The 24,313-nt window shown below is 46.1% G+C and overlaps 1 protein-coding gene across 7 annotated transcripts in view; it reads left to right on the top strand.

The window, feature by feature from the left end:
* Window positions 1-24,313, top strand: part of LPIN3 (lipin 3) — an 89,956-nt gene that overhangs the window by 42,342 nt on the left and 23,301 nt on the right. For 6 of the 7 annotated variants that reach the window (XM_053251015.1, XM_053251014.1, XM_053251012.1 and 3 more), the window contains 5 exons: window positions 12,764-12,964; window positions 14,542-14,637; window positions 18,922-19,157; window positions 22,641-22,748; window positions 24,113-24,230. In XM_053251015.1, the coding sequence (XP_053106990.1) occupies window positions 12,773-12,964; window positions 14,542-14,637; window positions 18,922-19,157; window positions 22,641-22,748; window positions 24,113-24,230 (750 nt within the window). In that variant the 5' untranslated portion in view covers window positions 12,764-12,772. Of the gene's footprint in view, window positions 1-6,751; window positions 6,850-12,763; window positions 12,965-14,541; window positions 14,638-18,921; window positions 19,158-22,640; window positions 22,749-24,112; window positions 24,231-24,313 lie in introns of all 7 variants that reach the window. The other variant, XM_053251017.1, reaches the window with a different exon arrangement.

The raw sequence follows: 24,313 nt of genomic DNA, 5'->3' as shown, positions 1-24,313 counted from the left end.
TAGAAGCGGAGTTATGGAGCAAAACGTGCAGTCACTATTCTGCTCAAATTATTTTCAAGCCAATTTACATAATTTGGCCACCCAGAGACGTAAGTTTGGGCGGGGTATAAACTAGATACATAGATAAATAAATAAATCAATAAAAAATATGCAAATTAGGCACCCCGATTAGGAAAACCAGAATATGGCAACCCTACACTCGCCTCTCTGCTCTCAAAAATGCAGCAGCAGTCTTCTGTTGAGGCAGAGCAAGCAGTCCATGAAGTGATCAGTTTCACAAAAGAACAAGTTTGTTAATGTCCTCGGCATTCTTGATGTTAACTACTTGGATGCTCAGTATGAAAACAACTGATAAAAGGGCTGCAGTTGGGGTTGCCTCATTGGTTGGAGAGAATTAGTGGACACAAACATCAAAAGGGGGTGCACACAAATTGAGAATTCCTACTTTATTGGCCAGGATTGGAAAGAGTACTCGATAGTGCAGCTTGGTAGCAGTTTCGCACCTTCTCCCCATAGATGCTTTGCACAGGAGAAGGTTAAGAGCTCTCATAGTTTTGTGAGCAGTAGCTGGGGGTGGAGCTGCTGCTGAGTTTTGTCTTTCATGTTGGAACAATAAAGGGCAGTTGTGTGTTAAGGCCTGCTGCTTCTCGCATAGCTTCTTAGGGAAGTGCACAAAAAATGGATTCTGTGTTCTTGTTTTGAGCTCAAAACAAAACATAGCTGGTTAAAACATCTCATCATTTCGATGAAACATCTCATGAAACATTTTGACCAAACAGTGGTCAAAATGGTGGTTTTGATGAATCAGCTTGAAACTTTACGCATTTCAGCCACAGGGAAAAATGGGGGAAGATGAAACACCCCATAATTCCCCATGGGCAGCTCCTAGGGACACCAAAGTGGGTTGGGTGGTAAGGCATGGTGGCTACCTGTCACCCAGCCCAACAAAGAAATGGGCAAGTGGGCAGTTTTTAACCTCCCCCCTCCCGTAGGATCCAATGGGGGTTTGGGGAAAAGGTTAACATTTTAAAAATTGCCCACTTCCACATTTATTTATTTTTAGCTGGGTGGTAGGTAACCATCATGCCCACTTCCACATTTGTCATCTAATCCACTTTGGTGTTGCTAGGAGCTGCGCATGGAGAATGGGGTGTTTTGTGTTTCCCCCATTGTTCCCTTTGGCTGGAACAAGCTGCACTCACAAAGGTACACAAGTTTTTCATTGAAATTGAAAAATGCATTGCCAACTGTTGTGAGCTACACCTGGTTTTGCACTCTGTATATGCTCAGAGGGAAAGAGGCAAAGTCACATCATACACAAACTGAATTGGTTCTTGGAGATGGTGACCATGTAGGATCTGGGCGCGCAAACAGAGATAGAGGAAGACACACTCAGAAAGTTCAATGGGCTTTATTATAGAAAGTTGCTCATCAGGATAAAATGCAAACAGGTCATCCAAATTAAACACGTTTCCGATTCAAGGTGTGGTGCAATGTGCCTAGCTATCACATGTGTGTGCAATCAATAATTACAGCTGTCTAACAAATTCTGATAAAACATTCAGAGGGAAACAGACGAAAGAAGGAATGGCGGTGATTAGTAGGGAGGAGGGAAGGGGGAGCAGGCTGAGTTGTTCTTTGAATAGGCATCTCACCAGGTTCATGAAGAAGGCATCAAAGGACTAGTTTGTTGCTGGGGCTTGGGAGCAATGCAGGCTTCAAGCAGTCAGGTAGGCTGGTGGTGGATGCTCAGAGCAAGGGAGAAAGAGAGAACCATGTCTGGGTAATCTTGACTTCTCATGGCGCAGCAGAGGTCACAGACAATCCCTGTCCATGGAAAGAATTCCTTCGTTAGCCCCGCGACTTGAACAGCGATCACTCTGGGATCACTCTTGAGCAAAGATCTGCTGGTTAGGAAAAGCTTGCTGATTTGCCATGTCCAGAGACCCCCTTTTACAGCAGCTGGCTCCTATAGACCTGCACTAGGAGTTATTTCAAGATAGCAATTTCATGGATCTCCAAAGTGTCAGTCACTCTTAACATAAAACTTCCCCCTCAAGACACAACTGTTTCTTTGTTAGACTTCAGTTCAGAGCAGCATCCTCTGCATACTGTCTTTTTGATTTCAGGAAGCAATTTGTTCTTCTGTTTGTACTCAAAACAGCTGCATTTCTTAAGCTGTTGGTCTGTCTTTGCCTAAGAGGCAGGATCCTAGCACCTCTTGCTCCAAAGAGTGTTAAAAAGTCAAAAGGGGTTGTTTAAGAAGGAAGAAGCTGTTATATGCATGAGATAGCAATTAAATTGCTTCTTGTGTACAGCTACCTAGTGTGTAATTATAAAAAAAATGTTTAAAGTAACAGCAACATGTTTGAGGCTAGTTAATCAATGCATTTGACTAAGGCAGAACAATATAGGTGACATCAACATGATAAGCATCCTGTCAGAGGAAGTAAGTAACTTCAACCACATTGTTGTTGTGGCTGAAGTTACTTACTTCCTCTGACAGGATGCTTATCATGTTGATGTCACCTATATTGTTCTGCCTTAGCAAATAAATAAAATTTGTAAATAACGTTACGTAAATAAAATTACAACAATAACTTCAGCCACATTTTGACGGAGTACACCTTGCAATGAAAATTGCAGAGCAGTGAGTGAAGCACAAGTTGCTCTCAAGGTGAGATCTGGAGCTCATCACAGCAGTTACCAAGAAATCTCAGTCTCTTGTGCATGTGTGTGTGCATACGCGCACACACTGCCCCTCCCGTCCCCCTTCCTCTGCCACTGTCCATTTCTCACCACAACACAATCTCACAAACAAAACAAACCACAACTCGGGGAAGGCAGGCACCCAAGTTCTGTGGCCTTTGTCAATCTGAGATCCAGCAAAATGAGATAGATGTAGCAGCAGTAGCATATTGCTTGGTGCTGAAATAGCAATAGTTTATACAACAGCAGCATATTATACTTTGTGCTGAAAAAAACCCACAAAATCAAACCTTTCTTGATCCTCTCCTGATGTATCCTCTTCCTGAGAGGCACACTCCGCCTTCCAGTCCCTTTGAATACATTTTGAAACTCCCTCTTTCTGGGCTCCTCCTCCCATCAAATGGGGGCACAGTTGCCCATGAAAACACTTGATTTGTATGACAGCAAACCAACCAAGAAGCAAGGAGACTGCAAGTTGAAACATTTTGCACATCCCTGTAGGAGATACATCCTGTTAGCTAAGAGGGGCCCTCACAATACTGCTGGTGCTGCATCAGGCAATGGCTTTTTGAGAAAGAAGTCTAGCCACTAGAGACAAGGGGACTCTCTCTTGGCCCATATACTTCATAACTAAACCCAGAGGTCTACTATCATTCTCGCTAACTCTAAAAATGATCCAGAAAGGAAGGGGAAGGGGTTACTGAGTCATAGAGAGATAACCAGCTTAGCTAGTTGCCAGTGCTGGTGCCAGAGAAAGGGTAATAATATGGGGCTTTTAAACATGGACACCATGTAGTTACAATTTCTGGATAGAAGCACTTGGTATACAAATTAAAGCTATCTTTACACTCAAATTCTTGGACATTTTGTATCCAGGATGACATTCTTCCTACCTCCTGGACCGGACATCCATCCTGAATGTGTGGCAACCCTAGCTACAACATGAATTATTTTTTTAATTCTACCATTAGCTACCCTGATTAGTTAGGCAGCAGATATTTCTGAAATTTAATAAAACTATTTATATTAATAACACTCTGCAGCTGGCAAGCACTAGGAGGTTCCCCCTTCTATCTGAGAGGAGAATCTCTCAAGATGGTGCCTGCTATGACACATTTGTTAATGATACTGCTCTGGGGTATTGGCAAACCACCCCTGACTGATTTTGGGACTTGTGTGGGGAACCAGTGAATCTTAAAATGAGCAGCTCATTTCAGAATAAACTTGTGCAAAGCTTCGGTCTTAGAAATGACTGACAGAGTTCAAAATAAGGTTTATTTGGGGTCTAGGAGTACAGGAAAAATCTTGATTAATAAGCCACACAATATTAACTAATAAAACTAACAAGGCTAGCAATATCAATAGCACTAAATTGAAGCTCACGCAGAGGCACTTTGTCTTGAGATCTGAATTAAATCCATTCAAGACTGACCAGAGAAACTGTCTTGGAGAAGTGCTTTAGATTTTAAAGTTAGAGAAAGGGGAGCAAGAGACTGGGGAGCAGAGCTTAGTATACCTCGCATCCTTTCCTGGTGGTGTGTTTGGACATTCCTTGCTTGACCGACGTTGAGGAACCTCTCTCCTCCAGGAAGGCAGAATGCAGGAGAGGGGACCTAAGTGCCACTCAAGAGTCAGGGAGCCAGGAAAAATCCAAAGGAGGTCTGATCTCAGAGGACCAGTCTCCTGATGCAGCCAAATGTGCTGCTCAGATCGGGCCTGGAAGTAAGACCGGTCTGGAGGCAAAAGTGGGATGGGTACAAGAGCCCAGGCATAGCAAGATGGTATAGCTCATTCCCAGACATAAGCACACGAAGCGGGAGAATCCAGAGAAGAGACACTGCTTGGTGGACTCGGGGACAAAAATAGGCCACATCTTGCTCTGGGGCCAAATGTTGACCACACCTTTCTGCTGAAAAGGGTGACTTACATGATAGACAAAATAATACATTCTGTCCTGTTCAAACTTCGCTGGATGTGCTCTGCCAGCACAATGAGGGACATAGGTTGAGAAACCTGTGCAGGATGGAGTGGAATGGGTGCACTGGAGCTAATCTCCTGTGGTCAGGAAAAGACCTTGGGAATGAATGCCTTGGAATGTTTTAACAAGCACACCTCCCAATCCTCAAGCTAACCATTAATGCTTCTTGTTAGAGAGAAATGAGTCTGTTAACTCTTATCTTATTCCTTCTTGTGAAGGTGATAAGCTCCATGCTGTGTGCAAACATGGAAGGGAGTATTTGGCTATCCCTGTTAGATTAGCACTTAATTAACTTGTGTCTACTTCCACTTCCTCACCTGGATTAAAATCAGAGTGGTGAGCAGAGGAATAGTCCTCTTTCTGGTCGTGAGTCAAACTTGACCTGGAGTTGCCTTTCCCCATGCTTTTGTGACATACACTCTTGTGTTAGCTTGTGTAAGCAAATGGTGAGCCCACAATCCCGTGTGTTCAGGGAGACAAAATTGAAACTACAAGCCTGTAGCTTGAAATCGGGTGTAGGGATGCCACTGGGAGCCCCCAGACAGGCTGTCTTGCTAACTCATGTGCATCATTTAAAGGCACAGTATACTTATTGCTTCAAAACTATTGTCTGTCCATATGCAAACTAATTAAATCAGCTAAAACTCACATGATTGGATGACTAAGATTTCTTTAATTTGGTGGCAGCCCTAATGATGAATATTCACTTATGTGATGTCCTTGAGAATTTCCTGGTTACAAATGCAGGGGAAGAAAATCACATGTAGTAGGGATGAGCCCGAAGCCTTTTGGCATCTCTTTGGAGAGGTGCCTAAACGCTTTGGCTCTCTGGTGCTGAAACGCTTTGGCGTGGGGTGAGGGGTTCCTTTAAGGGGAGGTGGGCAGGTCCTACCTGCCTGTCCTCCAAGCCCCCGCTGTGGCACTGTTTAAACAGAAATATCTCCATACAAGAGGTAGCTTGTACTGCTTGCCCCTTTTAAATGCCACACTGTGGTAATGGGATTTGTCCCACAGCATCCCTTGTGCAGCGTTGGCATGTAAATGGCATCGGTGCATACCATTTATGTGCCGACGCCATGTGAGGGATGCTGTGGGTCCTGTCCTGCAAGCGGAACAAGCTGCCATTTGCACGGAGGTATTTCCACTTAAACAGTGCTGTGGGGGCTTGGAGGATGGGCAGGTAGGACTTGTCTGCCTCCCCTTAAGCGGACCATGTGCCACCCTCAGACGTGCACTAAAGAAACTTGGTGCACATCCCTAACATGTAGCATTCCTTGAGTGGTTCCCAGGATAAGAATGCAAACCACCATGGAATAGCCATTGCTCCCTACCTGATAGCCCTATATAAACGTTATGTTCAATGCATGTGCAACTTGTATACAGGTTTGCACGTGCATATCATTGTTCGCATATAGTTGTTGGTCAGTTTGGATGATACTTGCCCAACTGGCTTGAGCACAAACAAGGGAACATGTTGTCCTTCCTCCTTTTTGGTGCATTGGGGCATCTTTCCCAAGTCTCACGAAGAGGCATTTCATTCGAACAGCCTCTCTGCATGTGCTACAAATAGCACTGGGAGAAAAGACTCTGTGGCCAGGAAAGTCCATTCACATGTGGGTGGCCCAAAACACAGTCGCCCCCCAGCAGCCTCTGAAACTAGAAATGAACCCAGCTGGTGAGAGAAAAGGTCTTGGATAGGATAGTGGGAGATTTTAGGGGGGCATCCCCAGATGTGAAAGGATTATAAGCAGTTACATTGATCCATGGACTAGGCATGCATGCCAAACTGGAGAGAGGGGGAGAGAGAAGTTACTGATCTCTAGAGTTCATTACTGTAATTACTGTGAGGTGTGAAAAAAGCAACCACAACAAAGTCTCCCAACCTTATATAGCCTCTTCCTCTCTGCAAAACACCCACACCCACCCTTTTTGTTGTTTCCCCGCCTCTGCAATGGTGCAGTTGGATGAGGTGTGTTTAAGATGCTTTGGGGATTATCTTCTATTTTGGCTTCTCTGATAGTCACATATCTCGACTCTGCAGCTTGTATGACCTTTCATTTTCAGGGAACCATTCCTGATATGTGTCAACTTGATGAAGCCCTTCATACCAGCTGAGTCTTCATCCTAGTCATCTGGGGTGACAGAGCTGCAGTATTGCTAAGGTCAAATAGTTTCGAATTGTTTATCATGTTGGTCTCAATAGAATGAGATTATGAATCATAAAGTGTGAAAAGCAAATGTGTTTGTTCTGGTCTCCCTAGCCTCCAGGAACCAGTTGTTATCAAACCAACTTGTTGTATTCTATCTAGTAATCCTTTATGTTTTGTTATTGATAAGTTTGACCCAGTGGGGATCCTGTAGAGGGGGTAGGGGATGGAGTCAGAAAGGAAATAGGGATGGGGAGGAGAAAGAGAAAATTGAGTCCTTTCTGAATAAAGGCTTAATTAAATTTACATAAGATTACTTTGTGTTTGAGGGAAGCAGCTATAAAACACAAGTGAATACAGATCAAGAAGTGGCGCAGTGGGGAAATTCTTGACTAACAAGCAGAAGGTTGCCGGTTCGAATCCCCACTGGTGCTATATCGGGCAGCAGTGGTATAGGAAGATGCTGAAAGGCATCGTCTCATACTGCACAGGAGATGGCAATGGTAAACCCCTCCTGTATTCTAGCAAAGACAACCACAGGGCTCTGTGGGTGCTAGGAGTCATAATCGACTCAATGGCACACTTTACCTTACTCTTGAATACAGATCAAGTACGACTCTATCAAGTATTAACTCCCTATATTGGGTGCTCAGTTGTGTGTAGATTGAGAGACCATGTGACCACATAGAGAGCCCTTGCTTATGCCTACTCTAGGGCCACTTGATAAATGATCATCTGTACTTGACAACTTGTTGGACACCTCTTTCTGGAACCATAAATTTTAGAAACTGTCAGGGTCAATGAAGCTTAACCCAGGAGCTGTCTCATGATATAGGCCTAATCAGACAAGGTGTTAAACACATTGCTGAATAGTTAAAACTCAAGTTCTACTCCTAATAGCTGCTGTGCAGGAGCCCTATCTGGAAAATGGTGTCACTGTAACAAATGGCACCGTGTGTGTGTGTTGACACAAGTAGTGCAGAGACGAAGGGTTCAGAGTCCTAATCTGGATCAGCTCCCCCTTGTAGCTGCTACTTTAGCATGAAAATGAGTTCCTATCTGGAGGATGATGTGCCTAGCATTATGACTTACAACTAACACAGATGGTGCACACTTGGGTCTTGAAAACTCTTGATTGCACAGGACTGGGGTAAATGCTATGCTCCTGCTAACTGGGCAAGGAAGCACCTTTTTAAAGTGGTGGGATTCTTTTATTTAGCAGGGAAGGTGGCAACTGACCCTATTCATCCCAGCATGGCACCCCATTCCTCCAGGTGTGTGTGTGTGTGTGTGTGTGTGTGTAACAGGGAACATCCCCCCTGCCCATATATTTTGTTGATCTGTGTAAACTGCTTTGAGAATTTTGTTGTTGTTGAAAAGTAGGATATAAACTAGAAGGCTAGCCTTGTGCCCTTGCCTAATTACCAGGGTGCTGGTTATAACCCATAGAGCCCTAAACAGCTTCAGCCCTGGGTATCTAAGAGAATGTAATCATTTCCATGAGCCCCATCATCACTCATTGAGATCATCTGAAGAGTTCCACCATGTCTGGTGGAAGAAGATCACACAGAGACGGGTCTTCTCTGTTGCTGCCCCAACTTTCTGGAATTCACTCCCTGTTGAGATGAGTCTCCCCCATCTCTGACAACTTAAAAAACAAAAACAAAACCCTGCTAACTTGGCAAAGAGGCACCTTTTAATGTGGTGACTCTCTTTATTTAGCGGGCGGGGGGGAGAGTAACTGGCCCTATCCACCCCAGCACAGTATCTCCAGTGACTGTTGCTAGTGTTTATCTTCTGTTTCTTTTTAGATTGTGAGCCCTTTGGGGACAGGGATCCATCTTATTTATTATTTCTCTGTGTAAACCTCCCTGAGCCATTTTTGGAAGGGCGGTATAGAAATTGAATTAACAACAACAACAACTCAGCTGTTGTAAAAAGATTGCACAGACTGACTACAAACAAAGGCATGACAAGGTAGCAGGGATGATACACTGGAACATCTGCGAAAAATACAAGCTACCTGTAGCCAAAGATTAGTGGGACCATAAAATTGAAAAGGTTGTAGAAAATGAAGATGTAAAAATATTATGGGACTTCCAACTACAAACAGACAGACATCTGCCACACAATACACCAGATATAACTGTAGTCGAGAAGAAAGAAAAACAAGTCAAAATAATCGACATAGCAATACCAGGGGATAGCAGACTAGAAGAAAAAGAAATAGAAAAAATCACGAAATACAAAGATCTGCAAATTGAAATGGAAAAGCTGTGGCAGAAAAAGACCAAAATAATCCCAGTGGTAATTGGCGCCCTGGGTGCAGTTCCAAAGGACCTTGAAGAGCACCTCAACACCATAGGGGCCACAGAAATCACCATCAGCCAATTACAAAAAGCAGCTTTACTGGGAACAGCCTATATTCTGCGACGATATCTCTAATAACCAGCAGTATTGATGATAAAATTCAGCCATCCCAGGTCCTTGGGAAGGACTCGATGTCTGGATAAAACAAACCAGTCAATAACACCTGTCTGACTGTGTAAATAAATAATAATAATATAGAAGGACTTACCTTTTCGCTGAAGCTTCTTAATTTAATTGTGGTTTTAAGGTTTTTACTTTTGAGTTTTGGCTTATGTTGTTGTAAACTGCCCAGAGACAAAAGTTTGAGGCAGCACACAAATTAGAACAATAAATAAGCAGGGCAGTCCATTCTGCCTGCTGTGCCTCCAGCTCAGGACTTTGATCTGGAGAATGTACCCTTCAGTTCTGAATCTGGATATGACCTGGCTGCAGAACGAACCAGCTCTTTGTCTGGTTCCTATTGGTTTTCGGTAGTGATTATCTTACTCTACGTGGCTGGGCATAGGGAGGACTAGGGGTGTGCACCGGACCGCGGACCTGCGGCTCGGCACTGGGGTGGGGGGTTCCATTAAGGGCGGGGGGGGGGCTTTACTCACCCCTCCCGCGCTTTGCAAGTTTGGTGCCATAATTATTTTTAAAAATGCGCCGCAGAATTTCTGGTTGCTCGCCGCTCCTTCTTGACTTCAAAATCGGGCGGCAGGATACTTCCATGCCGCCCCCGAAGCCCCCTCAAGCCATTTGAGCTCTTGAAATCTCACCCAGACCGAGTGCCAAAGCGCTCGGGCGGGCGGCGGGGAGATGTCTGTCCGTCCGCCCGCCCCCTTCCCTGCCTTCTGCGCGCGCGTGCGCAGAAGCAGGGAGCCTTCTGCGCACGCGCGCGCAGAAGGCTCCCTGCACTTCGCAGAAGGCAGGGAAGGGGGCGGGCGGACGGACAGACATCTCCCCGCCGCCCGCCCGAGCGCTTTGGCACTCGGTCCGGGCGAGATTTCAAGAGCTCAAATGGCTTGAGGGGGCTTCGGGGGCGGCAGGGAAGTATCCTGCCGCCCGATTTTGAAGTCAAGAAGGAGCGGCGAGCAACCAGAAATTCTGCGGCGCATTTTTAAAAATAATTATGGCACCAAACTTGCAAAGCGCGGGAGGGGTGAGTAAAGCCCCCCCCCCGCCCTTAATGGAACCCCCCACCCCAACCCTCCCGAACCAAAACCACCCCTTGTCCGGATCGGTTCGGAGGCCAGTGGAATGGCCTCCGAACCGATCCGTGCACACTACTAGGGAGGACCATTATCCTATCAGCTTCTTGCTATAGATACTATCCTACCTGCTTAAGACTTTAAGCTTTATCAAATAACAGGAAGCTGGACTTTCAGATCCTTTGGGGAACAGGAAAAGAAGGTAGTAATCTACAGAACACTTGTCAGGAAATTACAGTGACATCTAATGTCTGGTGCTATGTACATCATTATTACAATATTGATCATGTATGAATTTCATAAAAATAAGTATTTATATACTGCTTTTCAACAAAAGTTTACACAAAGAAATAAGATGGACCCCTGTTTCATAAGAACAGCCATGCTGGATCAGGCCCAAGGCCCATCCAGTCCAGCATCCCGTTTTGCACAGTGGCCCACCAGCTGCTGCTGGAAGCCACAGGCAGGAGTTGAGGGCATGCCCTCTCTCCTGCTTTTACTCCCCCGCAATGGTACTCAGAGGCACCCTGCCCCCAAGGATGGAGGTGGCCTAGAGTCCTCCGACTAGTAGCCATCAGTAGACCTCTCCTCCATGAAATTATCCAAACCCCTCTTAAAGCCATCCAGGTTGTTGGCTGTTACCACATCTCGTGGCAGAGAATTCCACAAATTGATTATGCATTGTGTGAAAAAGTACTTCTGTTTGTTGGTCCTAGATTTCCTGGCAATCAATTTCATGGGATGACCCCTGGTTCTAGTGTTATGGGAGAAGGAGAAGAATTTCTCTCTATCCACTTTCTCCACACCATGCATGATTTTATAGACCTCTATCATATCTCCCCACAGTCGTCTTTTTTCTAAACTAAATAGCCCCAGGTGTTGTAGCCTAGCCTCATAAGAAAGGTGCTCTAGGCCCTTGGTCATCTTGGTTGCCCTCTTCTGCACCTTTTGCAGTTCTACAATGTCCTTTTTTAGATGTGGTGACCAGAATTGTACGCAGTACTCCAGGTGTGGCTGCACCATGGTTTTGTATAAGGGCATTATAATATTAGCAGTTTTATTTTCAATCCCCTTCCTAATGATCCCTAGCATGGAATTGGCCTTTTTCACAGCTTGAGTTGACACATTCAATGAGCTGTCCACCAGAACCCCAAGATCCCTCTCCTGGTCAGACACCGACAGCTCAGATCCCATCAGCAAATACTTGAAATTGGGGTTCTTCGTCCCAATGTGATCACTTTATACTTGCCAACATTGAACCACATTTGCCACTTTGTCGCCCACTCCCCCAGTTTGGAGAGGTCCTTTTGGAGCTCTTCACAATCAGTTATGGATTTCACTACCCAAAAGAGTTTGGTATCATCTGCAAATTTGGCCACCTCGCTTCTTACCCCTATTTCTAGATCATTTATGAATAAATTAAAAAGCACCGGTCCCAGTACAGATCCCTGGGGGACCCCACTTCTTACTTCCCTCCATTGCGAAAACTCTCCATTTATACCTACCCTCTGTTTCCTGTCTTTCAGCCAGTTAGCAATCCACACATGTACTTGTCCCCTTATCCCATGAGGAACTTTGTCAAAAGCTTTTTGGAAGTCCAGGTAGACTATGTCAACTGGATCACCTTGATCCACACACTTGTTGACACTCTCAAAGAACTCAAAAAGGTTGGTGAAGCAAGATTTACCTTTGCGGAACCCATGCTGGTTCACTCCCAGCAGGGCCTGCTCTTCTATATGCTTTACAATTTTATCCTTGAGGATGCTTTCCATCAATTTGCCTGGAACTGATGTTAAGCTAACTGGCCTGTAATTTCCCGGATCACCCCTGGATCCGTTCTTGAAAATCGGTGTTACATTTGCTACTCTCCAGTTCTCTGGTACAGAACCTGACTGCCGGGATAAGTTATATATTTTAGCAAGGAGGTCGGCAATTTGACATTTGAGTTCTTTGAGGACTCTTGGATGGATGCCATCCGGCCGTGGTGATTTGTTAGTTTTCAGTTTTCCCAGACAGTTTAGAACATCATCTCTCGTCACTTCTATCTGGCTCAGTTCTTTAGCTGCCATCCCTGAAAAGCCTGGTTCAGGAACAGGTATATGCTCAGTATCCTCTGCCGTGAAGACGGATGCAAAGAACTCATTTAGCTTCTCTGCAACCTCCATATCCTCCTTAATAATCCCTTTCACGCCCTCATTGTCTAATGGTCCAACTGCCTCCCTGGCAGGTTTCCTACTTCTGATGTATTTAATGTATGTTATTTCCCATGTATTACCAATGTATGTTATTTCTGATGTATTTCTAAAGGGCTCACAATCTAAAAACACTTATATGTAACCTTAACCCATCTTTCTTCTTTCTGTTTGTAGTCTCAGACAATGAACTACGTGGGCCAGCTTGCTGAGACGGTGTTTGGGACTGTGAAGGAGCTCTATAAAGGCCTGAACCCAGCCACCCTGACCGGCTGCATTGATGTCATTGTGGTGAGGCAACCAGATGGCACCTTATATTGTTCACCTTTCCATGTGCGCTTTGGGAAGCTGCGTGTCTTGCATTCCAGCGAGAAAGTGGTAAGTGCCCCAACAGGCCAGCTCGGATGCAACATTTGAGTCGGCTTGCCTATTGCGTGATTAGTGATGCTCCTGAACCCATCCTGCTCCCTCTCCCAGCATGCCTTCTCCCTGCCCGTGTGTGTGTGTGTGTGTGGGGGGTGTTGTCCAAACTGTTCCATCATGTGCAATTGAAACACTGTGCTATTTGTATCATGTGTAAAAGGATGGTTTGGATGGACCCACCCACCACTACATGATTATGAGAAAAGGAATTCTGAGATGGGGGAGTGGGGTGTGGTCATGCAAGTCCCTAATTCTGCATAGGTGAAGGGGAATGGGATGCTCAGACAGGGAGCAGGATAGGAACATAGGAAGCTGCCATGAGTCGGACCATTGGTCTATCTAGCTCAGTATTGTCTACCCAGACTTGCAGCAGCTTCTCCAAGGTTGCAGGCAGGAATCTCTCTCAGCCCTGTCTTGGAGATGCCAGAGTGGGTAACCTTCCACTCCTCCCAGAGCAGCTCCATCCCCAGAGGGGAATATTTTACAGTGCTCACACATCAAGTCTCCCATTCATATGCAACCAGGGCAGACCCTGCTTAACTAAGGGGGCGAGTCATGCTTGCCTCATGTCCCTAATCATGCAACAGGAAGGTGGTTTGCACACACCATCTGAACTAGTCTAATGTGCATTTTATCAGTTAGTTTGCATATGTTGCTGATGAGCTTAACTTCAGTATTCAGATTGCTAGAGGAGAAGCTATTCCTTGACTTGTACATGTGTTGGTGAGAAGCATGTGCCTGGCTGGCTGGCTTCTTGTTCTTCAGCTACAGAATATGGCAGCCCTTATTGGGTTATAACTGAACCCAACTTGCTCCAGATTTGAGAGAGCCCTCAACAACTTGCCCTTTTGGCTGCCTTCTAGGTGGATGCTGCCCCAGGCTTGTGGGGTTCACCTTGGTGTTGTCAAGGAATTTGGTGTACTTCGAAGGCTATGATTGGTAACCTCACAGCTGAAAGAGTCATTTTGTCACTGCAGAGGATTATGGGCAGTGGGGGTCAGGGGTAGGAACCTAGGAAGCTGCCTTCTACTGAGTCAGACCATTGGTCCATCTAGCTCAATATTGTCTACACAGACTGGCAGTGGCTTCTCCAAGGTTACAGGAAGGAGTCTCTCTCAGCCCTATCAGGGTCAGGGAGGGAGCTTGGAACCTTCTGCATGCAAGCATGAAGATGCTCTTCCCAGAGTGGCCCCATCCCCTAAGGATAATCTCTTACAGTGCTCATATATGTAGTCTCCTGTGCAAATGCAATTGAGGATGAACCTTGCTTAGTAAAGGGGACAATTCATGCTTGCTGCCACAAGGCCAGCAGTGGGCCCTTCTGAGACCTAGTGCCTTTGGCACCTTCCTGAGGATGCCAAACTCCCATACTGGCCCTGACCCTAATAAAAGAAATCTGGAAAAGAAATGTCAACAGAATGGCAGTGTAATTCTAGTCGAGCTAATGAAAAGAACGGAGCCTGGCTCTTCATCTTAACTTCACTGCCATTTCTGCTGAGGTGGCTTAAAATAATTTAACTTTTCTCTCCTAGGTTGATATAGAAATCAATGGAGAGCCAGTTGACCTACATATGAAGCTGGGTGACAATGGAGAAGCTTTCTTTGTTCAGGAGTTTGAAGAACAAAAGGTGGGCTGTGTTTTGGCTCTGGTTAACTTTCTGTGCCCTGTAGTCACTTTCCTACACGCTAGACTGAAGAGACTGGTCATTTCCCCAATGGCCTTCCATCTTGTACCTCCCTACTGGCATCCCTGACTTGCTTCCTTCCTCCTTCATGCTTCTCAATAAGCCTAGTAGATTGTTGCTGCTTTTGCACTTGTGTTTCATGTAACCTGGCCTGCACATGATTATTGCCATAGGAACAGGGGTGGAGCTGTAAGAGGGCAGATCCAAGGTGCCCTGCATCTGGGTTCCGCTGAGTGCCCGGGGGAGATTGAGCTCCCACCACCACCCCCAGGCTGGCTGGGGTTCATGCCAAAGCCACTGCCAGCCTGCTGATGCTGCTGCCGCCACCAGCACCGCTACCAGCCACCTCCTTTGGCAGCTTGCCTGGCTCCCAGGCCCAACCTCCTTCCATGATGGAAGGGCTGTGTGCATGTGCTCCCGATGGACTGATGGAAGGAGGGTGCGCACATGCTCTCGTGGAGCTTGCGCTCTCAAGGTGGATGGGCTGGGTGGCTGATGAAAGGAGGGTGTGGATGCGCTCCCGGTGGGCTGATGGAAGGAGAGTGGGCCTGGAAGCCAGGTGGGAGGTGGCCAGTGGCAGTGGTGATGGGCAGGTGGCCAGCTGGAGGGGGGAATTGTGGTTGAGGAGTGTGAGCACATGCACCACCACGTGGCCTTGAGTGGGGAGGCCACCCGTGTTCACTTATGTGAACACAGGCCCACTCTCCCCTTGTTATGCGCTGTGCAGGAAATAGATTTGCAGAGGGCAGGTGCCCTGTGTCTGTTGACCACCTCTGCCCGTGCACTAACTCTTGCCCCTCTACTACACATCACTGCCACCGTTTCCTTTCCTGCTCCCTGCTGGATTTTAAAATGGAAGTGTGGAGGAACAAAGTGGTGGCCGAGAGAGTCTCCTGAGAGATGCTCTAGGCCATCACTTCTCTGCTCCTCTATACGGTGCTTCCTCCTTAAGATCTAGGAGGAGTGGTGGCCGTGCTCTGCCACCAGGAAAAGGAAGGGAGATGGCACTCCATGCTGCCTCAAGCAGTGGGCTGGGGGGCTGCTTTGTTTATTCTGGAATGAGCTTCCTGTTACAATAGGAGCCTCCCCATGTCTGATAACTTTTAAAAAGTCTCTGGAGACACATTTATTCACCCAAGCTTTTAACTAGACTTCTGGTTTTTAAATTGTTTTAAGGTTATACTTGATGTGGTTAATTCGGTTTAGGTTGATATAAACCGCCCAGAGATGGAAATTTGGGGCAGTAGACAAATAAAATAAAATACCTCGGGTTTCAGGCCTCCCATTATTTTCCTGAAAAAGACCGCTGTGTATATCAAATTATTGGCACTGAGAAAAGAGAATGGACTTCCGCTTGCAAACTGCTTCCCTAGTAAGGCAACTGGCTAGAATGACCTAGAGAGCCAATGTGGTGCATTTTATTGGAAGAATCTTGACTATGATTCAGGCTCCACATACACTGCATAACTTTGAGGATTATTTACAGGGTGATATACAGTTCCCTGGCAGGGTTCTAAACACAAGCCTGCAGCATGGTTTCGCCTGCAGCTTGGTTTTCTAACAGGAAACATGGAGGGATAGGAGTCTGCTCAGCAGCAGGGCCCGACTGGCCCACCGGGACAATTCCCAGTGCACGCTATGATTGATTTGATATTTGCCCTGGTGCAAATATCGGTCACCTGAGGGCCTCTGGCCCCACTTCCCCCACAACGGGAGCACCAGCAGAGGAGGCAAAGCCACTCTCATGGCAGACCCTTGCCTTCCACTGCCTGGCCGAGCGCTTCTCTTCAGGCGACCCGTAAAAGGGCACAGGTGGTGCTGCATGCCAGGAAGCAAAGCCCCAATGGGTGCACAGCTGTTCAAAGCCACCACCCTCCAGGGCTCACCTGATCTGGCCCTTCGTGTCCCCTCCCCAAGGAATCAGGTAAGCAGGCACATGGAGGGGCGGCTGCAACTCAGAGCACTCACAGGGGCTGTGTGGCAGAGCTGACCTCAGGTGCCTCGGCCAGTCGGGAGGAGAGAGAGAGAGCAGCCCAGGGACCCTGGCATCCCTCCCCAGCCCAGCCAATGGCGAGGTGCAGAAAGGGACAGCTTTTTTTTGTTGTTGTCCCGGATGGTCCGCGGCTGCCGTGGGCATTGAGGAGGTGTGGGGGCCGGGACACATCGTCCTGGCTGCAGAAGTCACACAATGTGGGGATCCCCACCCTCAGCAGCGGGTGAGTGCCTGTCAGTGTTTCAGTTGACACATGGTCAATTGAATGGGTTTAAGGGAGCATTCACTCCTCTAACCTCATTTAAGAACCTGGTTTCTTAGTCAGGTTTGCTGCCAAGGCTGGGAGCCACGCGCTCACGGTGGTTCCCACAGGCAGCCAAGCCCGGGCTTAGCTGCCCTCGCCCGGTCTTGGCTGCTCATGAAAACAGCCTCCCCTCTCTTTCTCCCCAAATTGATTTCAGTCCATAATGTATACACTCTGCACGTTATGCTTCTATTCCACCTTTCCTCCAAGTTGCTTAGGGTCGTGTGCATGGTTCCTGGACCCATTTTATCCTCACAATGAAGGTCAGGTAGGCTAGGAGGGAATGATTGGCCTGAAGTCACCCAGTTTGCTTGGCAGATTAGGGATTTGAACCCAAGTCCCCATACTTTGAACCCAAGTCCCCTCACTGGCTCTTCAGAACTACACAAATAAGAGACGCTGCTTATGTTTGCTCAGTTGGCATGCTTTATTCTGCTTCAGCTAGTCTCCAGAGCCCCATTTTCTGACCCTTTGAAATCCAAGCCTGTCTGCTGTCTCTCTGACTCCTGAGACCTTGCCAGGTATTGCCCACACACTGTCAACAAGACATGATTCTGTTTCAACAGATGTCCAAAGTGGAATGTTCTTAAAGCATAAGCCCTTCAGGGAGGAAAGATCATGTGAATAGCCACTGGGTTAGCCTCTGAAATCTTCTCCATGGCTCCTCAAACATGCTTCGAAGCTTTTCTTGGCAGGCACTGAGAAATGGGAACTTGCTTCTTGTAAAAATGAAAGCTGAAGTGCTTGGGATGTCCTATTTGGAGCGTGTTTGAAATCTCTGTTGTAGGCTCCGGAATTATCCAGGCTGACTCTGAGGGTCAAAATACATGTTGGGGTTGATGGCTTGATTCCTGCCCCCCCTCCACCCCCGATAGCAAGATCAGGCTACCAGCACCCACTGCCAATGAATGCAATGCACCCTGTTTCCAATTTGTACCTCACAGCAGCTGTCAGGGGTCCAATCCAGTTTAGGGGTCAGTGTTACCCTGCCTCATGCTGTGGTTCCAATCTGCTTATTTACTTGTGAAAAATCAAGCTCACTAGTTCTAATATGGACTTAATGTAATGCATAGCTTGGCCCTGAATCAAAGAACATCCATTAAAGCATCTTATAGATAACTGCAGTGTCTTCTCTCTTTCTCGCAGCTCCTAATTTAGGAAAATGCAGGCTACATATTCTTTTTCCGGCCAGATTACTTTAGAGCGCCACCTTCTGCATGATCTCCACTGCACATTAAGGTCATCTGAGGAGGTCCGTCTCCAGTTACCACCAGTTCGTCTGGTGGCGACTCAGAGGCGGGTCTTCTCTGTAGTTGCTCCTGGGCTGTGGAATGCACTTCCTGCAGAAATCCATAATTTGAATTCTTGATTGGCCTTCAGGAAAGCCCTCAAAACCTGTCTGTTTGGCCTGGCCTTCCAGGGTTTTTAATTTATTGTAAATGTTTTTAACTTGCTGTAACCTGGTTTCCCAGGGTTTTAAAATTGTTTTTAATGTTAACTGTTTTATGGTGTGTTATAGTTTATTTTTTAAAATAAATTATTAAATTATTTTTATTATTAAATTAATAATTTAATAATAATAATAACTTATTTATTTTATTGTTGGTTGATTTGAATTGTTTTGTTTTAATGTAAACAGTCTTGAGCCTTTCTTTTTTGGAAGGGCGGTATAGAAATCAAATAAATAAATAAGTAAATTCGTGTTCATTCATCTCCCTTTTTTTTTTTGCTCTCCGATTTCCCCAGAATTTGGTGAGCAGTAGTTAGTGTTGATGTGGGCATCTGTGTGTATTGAATTAACAGAAATTGGCTTTCCTTGAAGTGAAACTTTGATCTTTGATTTGATTTTTTGACTTAGGTTTATTATTTAATCCAGCCTTCATTTTGTGTCGGAGGTTAACAATTCGGGGTCTCCCCACCTATATTCCAGGAGAGCATCCCTACCTCCTTGTGCACATCTCCCATACCCTCGGAGAAAAGCTCAGCTCCTGTAACTAGATCTTCCAGCTTGCATGGAAACCCTGATGGCTCGGATACAACCCTTCGTAAGAAAAGAAGGTGTAAGAAGAAGCCAAAGAAGGAATTGGCGGCCGACTCCACTTCGGAAGAAGAGGAGACTGAAAGTGAAAGGTCCCTGGAGGAGAAGCGGAAGCTGATGACTTCCAAGTGAGTAGGCTATAACCCTAAATTTGGGTTGTTAGAATTTGTGAAATTTATGTAAATTCTACTAGTCGTATAGTAAGAGATTTCTTAGAAATATTTTACTGTATGAATACTTGAAAACTGCTTTCTGTTGAGTCAGATCATTGGCCCATCTAGTCCAGTGGTTTTCCAGTCTCTTGGGCAGGAGTTATTCCCAGCCTTGCTACCTGAGATGCTAGGAATCAAACCCAGGACACAGTTCTAATTAAGTACCAGGTCATTCAGCTATTTATTTTTTTGGGCTAGGTATACTCTTGGGCCACCACCATATATTTCCACCCCCTTCCACTTTGACTGTAGATGCTGGAAACACACAAATAGCCCACTTCCTACACTCATTGTTACTTATGCTACTCATCAAATGGAATAGTGGAGAGCCATTGGTAGTATACCTTAGTAAAGGCATTGCTTCCTAGCCTCGGATGGTTTCTATAACTTGTGCAGAGAATGGTAAGGGTGACACTGGCCTTATTCAATGATCCTGCCATGCACAAACAAACCTAACATGCATTGAGAAGCTTCTCAGGTGAGGTTGCTAAATTGGTCAGCAAATTCCTGGACACAACCATCAAAGCGAGGTGGAGGATGGCAAAAATGCTGAAACCCTACTTCTTCGACCAGGATTGAAAAGAGTGCTTGACGGTGAAGCTTGGCAGCTATTTTGCATACTTCTCTCTATAGCATTCTTTGCAAAGGAATGGTTCAGGAATTCCTGTAGTTTTTGCAGCAGTAGCTGGGGTAGAGCTTCTGCAGAGCTTCCTCTTTGGATAAAGATATGTTGGAACAATAAAGGACAGTTAGGTGTTAAGACCTGCTACTCCAAACAGGATACATTTCCTGTTAACTCAGAGGGTCCCTCACAAGACTGCAGGTGTTGTTATCGGGCAATGAGTGAAGTGGGACCCCAACAATGTCTCTAGAGAAGAGGAGGTTTTCTGTCTTTATTCTTCAGAGCTAAACCCAGAGGCCCACTACAGCCCTTGCTAACTCTAGAGATGACTCAGAAATGGGGCAAGAGGCTTACTAGAGCCATATATCGAACCAACCTACCCAGCTGGCAGTACTGGTGCCAGACTGTGTGTGTGTGAGTGAGAGAGAGAGAGAGAGAGAGAGAGAGAATGAGAATATTGGGCTTTTAAACATGGAGACCATGTCGCCCCAGTGTCTGAAGAGAAACACAGGAAAATGGGTAAAAATCATTAAAGCAATCTTCCCACTCAAATTCTTAGACATTTGTATTTATTTATTATTTATTTATTAAAACATTTTTATACTGCCCAAAACTTATGTCTCTGGGCAGTTTACAACAGAATAAATTTTGTGTCCAGGATGACATTTTTCCTATGTCCTGGACAGGATGTCTGATCTCTGGACTGTCCAGGCTAATTCTGAACTTGTGGCCTATTCTTGGACCTGTTTCTTTCACAGGTTAGGATTGCTTGTTGTGTCAGTACCTCCCCCCCGCCACCACCGCCTTTATGGTTTGGGAGACAATCTGGGTCAGATCCAGAGTTCAAGAGGAAAGGATGAGATTCTTCCCCCCCCCCCCACCCACCTCCATGGCTTCTTCTAGGAAAAGACATTGGGATATCTGTTCACAAGTCTCATGTGTAGTTCGGCCCTGAATTTCTGAGTTGGTGGCGGAGCCCAATGGTGGAGCCCTAGAAGGTACCAAAGTACAGAGACAAGAGTAGTAAACCACACTCTACTGGTTTCATGACATCATCTAGTATTTGGTAATTCAAGCTTCCTTTTGCATCTGGATGAATTTCTCCAGAAGATTATCCTCCCAAGAATTCCCAGATGAGATTCCTCTGAGTACCAGTTGCAGGGGAGTAACAGCAGAAGGGAGGGTATGCCCTCAACTCCTGCCTGTAGGCTTCCAGCAGCATCTGGTGGGCCACTGTGTGAAACAGGATGCTGGACTAGATGGGCCTTGGGCCTGATCCAGCAGGGCTGTTCTTGTGAGATCTGAACATGCTGGGCAGGGACGTAGCTACTATTAGGCAAGGGGAGGCAGTCATCTTGGGGCCCCACTGCCTCAAGGGGCCCCCCAGAGGCACATCACATGACTCCCCACCTGCCCATGTTGCACCCCCTATGAATTATGTTGAGTCTCTTGGAGATCGGCAGGAGCAGAGAGTAAAAAAACTAGATTCAATGTGAACTAGATATTCACCGTATTCATAATGGGGATGTGAGTGTGAGTGCACTATATATTGTGAAGTGTGTTTGTGTGTGTGTATCAGTGAAGGGCCCATTTTAAAATCTTGTCTCTGGGCCCCCTCCAACCTTGCTATGCCCCTGATGCTGGGCAATCATTCAAGGCCAGAGATCAGAAGTGGCCATGGAACGTTTTGAAAGGTCTGTCCAAATTCTCCATTACTCTGTTTTATATTTGTGTTAAATTGTGTATACCACCTAGAGATATGCATACCGGGCGGTATATAAAGATGACCGATAAATAATGATCTGGAGCATGGGAAATGTGGCTTAAATGAAACTTGAAGTTAGTGTCGAGGCTGCGCAGAAGAATGCATGGCAAAGAACTGGAGTTCATATACTTAAGAGTCCATATTGTGCAATGGAAATGAGGCAGCCTGGCAAATAAGGCTGAATGCAGACATAATACAGACAGAGGGCTTGCAGCTGCATTTGAAGCCCTCCTTTGCTGCTGCCCTGTTGGATGACCATACCAGTGACCCATCAGACTTATCCCTCTTTGCTCACGTGTATGCTGCCACCTCTACCTGGGGAAAGTTGTCAGCCCTCTGAAGCTGCGTGCCTGAAGTGCTGCAGCCTTCTTGCATCTCAGTGGGGGAATCTTTAGTTCACTTTCCCTTGGAAGAGGAGTAAGAAGAGGCAGCAGTAGGGATAAGTGAGGAAGGTGGGAGGAACAAGACTTGCAGGCTTGAACCAGCATTTGATTAGCTGGCATGTTAGTCTGTCAGATGGTGGTAGGCTCTCGGCACTGGCTGTAACCTGGCTTATTACATCAACCAAGATTTTTCATATTTTATCAGCTAAATGCCCTGCTTCATGTCAGTCTCCAGGCATAGTCTGTAAACATGTGTATGATCTTGCCTGCCCATGTGGCCATTTTGTGGCACCCCAGTGGCCTAAACGCCAGTTCACACACGCAACTGCTCCAGTTGATTCCCTCCACCCCGCCCAGAAGCTCTTCTGCTCAGTTGCTTGGAACCGATTCTTATTTGGCATAGGTAAACCAGGCAAGTGGCTATACTCAAACCTGACAACAAGTAAAGGATTTCAGTGCCAGAAGCGAACGAGGATCTGAAACAATCACAAGTTTTCCTATCCTAGTGGCCACAGCTGTTCAAACACATACATGATTCTGTGTCATCATCTCTTTTGACTGGGACCTGATACTGCTAATGCTGTGATTGCATCTAATAGTTACTCTTTAATTTTAATTTTTCTTAACAGCACTTCAATGTATTACTCATTCACTGATGTTCAGAATGAAGGCGCTGGGACTTTGCAACCAAAGGAAGCCTATCCCTACTCTGATGGAGAGCTGGCTCCCTTACAGAGGTAAAAATAATGGTGGATGATGCAACAAAGAGCCAAAGGTTGATCCACTTGTATGGAGAGCATCTGTGCGAATCAACATGAAGTGGTAGGGAGCCAGAGAGAGAGCTGGGTTCCAGCTCTGATTTCAAGGTTTTGTCTACAGCATTATGTCCTCTAGAGTTCATAACCCTTGCTGGAATCCATGTTTTTCCAGAATTTTTTTGGAATCCTATTACTAGAAGTCAGTAGGACACTTTTAATTAGTAACATTGATGTCTATTAAAACTTCATGTCTTAAAATAAATTGTTTTCCTTTAGCTATCCCATAGATAGCAGAAGATCTATGCACTAGGACTTTATTGCTCTCCCCCCACCCCGCTGCTTCCACTGCAGCCCCTGCTTTATTGCTCGCTCTCTGCCTCCCCCCTCCCCTTCACTCGCTGCTGGTTTCCACGGGCGGATGCCTCTCTCTCTTTCCCAACCGCCGGCTTCCGTCGCTCCGCTGAGTTTCCTTGAGAGGAGGATGGCCAAGCCAGGGCTCTCTGTGTACTCTCCCACCCCAGCTCATCTGTCCTCCTTGTGAGGATATTTGGTGGGGCGATGGAGGATGGTGGTTGGAGCCAACTTAGGCCACTGCTGGGATGCCACCGCTCAATGTTTCTGCTGCCACATTGCTGCCTCCACCTTGTCCGTCCCTCATCTGCCGCCCTCCTCCTCCTTGGCAGCAGCTGCCCTCCATGTCTTCTCTCTCTCTCTCTCTCTCATCAGAACTCTCGCAAGAACCACCCCCCAGGCTTTAGTTTGGGGCAGTATATAAATGTATTAAATAAATAAATAAAGATGTACCACGTAGCTCAAGATGTGCTTCATACCATCTAAGGCAGATAGATAGATTTTTTTAAAAAAATGTGCAAATGTGCTTTTAAAATAAAAAATAGTAAAAACCTTTTAATTTGGGGGGAAATTAAATAACTGACACCAATGGAAACTTCCCTTTGGGGGCTAGTCAGCATGAGGAATGGGGAGTGATTAAGACTGTGATACAGTAGGAAAGTGTTACATTCCCCATCCCCACATGCTGTGGTTCTCATCCTTCCTCCCTTTTTATGTGAATGACCTCCTTGTGTGCTTTGTTTTAAAGACTTAAACAGTAGTCACAATTAAAAATTTTGTTCTACCCGGGTTTGAGAGTCGTGTGCGCTCCCAATTTTTGGTTGTGTGGAAGCAAGGTAAGAGGAAAAAGGGGGCAGCTTTTCCTCCTACCTTGCTTCCACACAACAGGAATTTGGGAGCACACACAACTCTCAAACCTAGGTAATTAAGTGCAACTTAATTAAATCAATTAAACTGCAATTAAGGCTTTTTGCTTGGTCTCCCTTTTCCAGCCTCTCTCCAAACTCTTTATTGGCCCCCAAAAGTGACTCTGAATTGGAGATCAGGAATCCTGAAATGCTGCTTGGCTCTGAGTCCCACATGCAGTGGTTGTGGGGAAGACTCCCTGAGGTGAGTGAAGTTATAGAAGGTCATTTGTGAGCACTGCCTTCTGAGTTCTGCAAAGCAGATAAGCGCACGTGCACCCATGCCCT

Source organism: Hemicordylus capensis, chromosome 4, assembly GCF_027244095.1.
Source record: "Hemicordylus capensis ecotype Gifberg chromosome 4, rHemCap1.1.pri, whole genome shotgun sequence".
Classification (NCBI taxonomy): domain Eukaryota; kingdom Metazoa; phylum Chordata; class Lepidosauria; order Squamata; family Cordylidae; genus Hemicordylus; species Hemicordylus capensis.
Note: the sequence above shows the minus strand (reverse complement) of the source record. Positions and strands in the feature narration are given on the sequence as shown.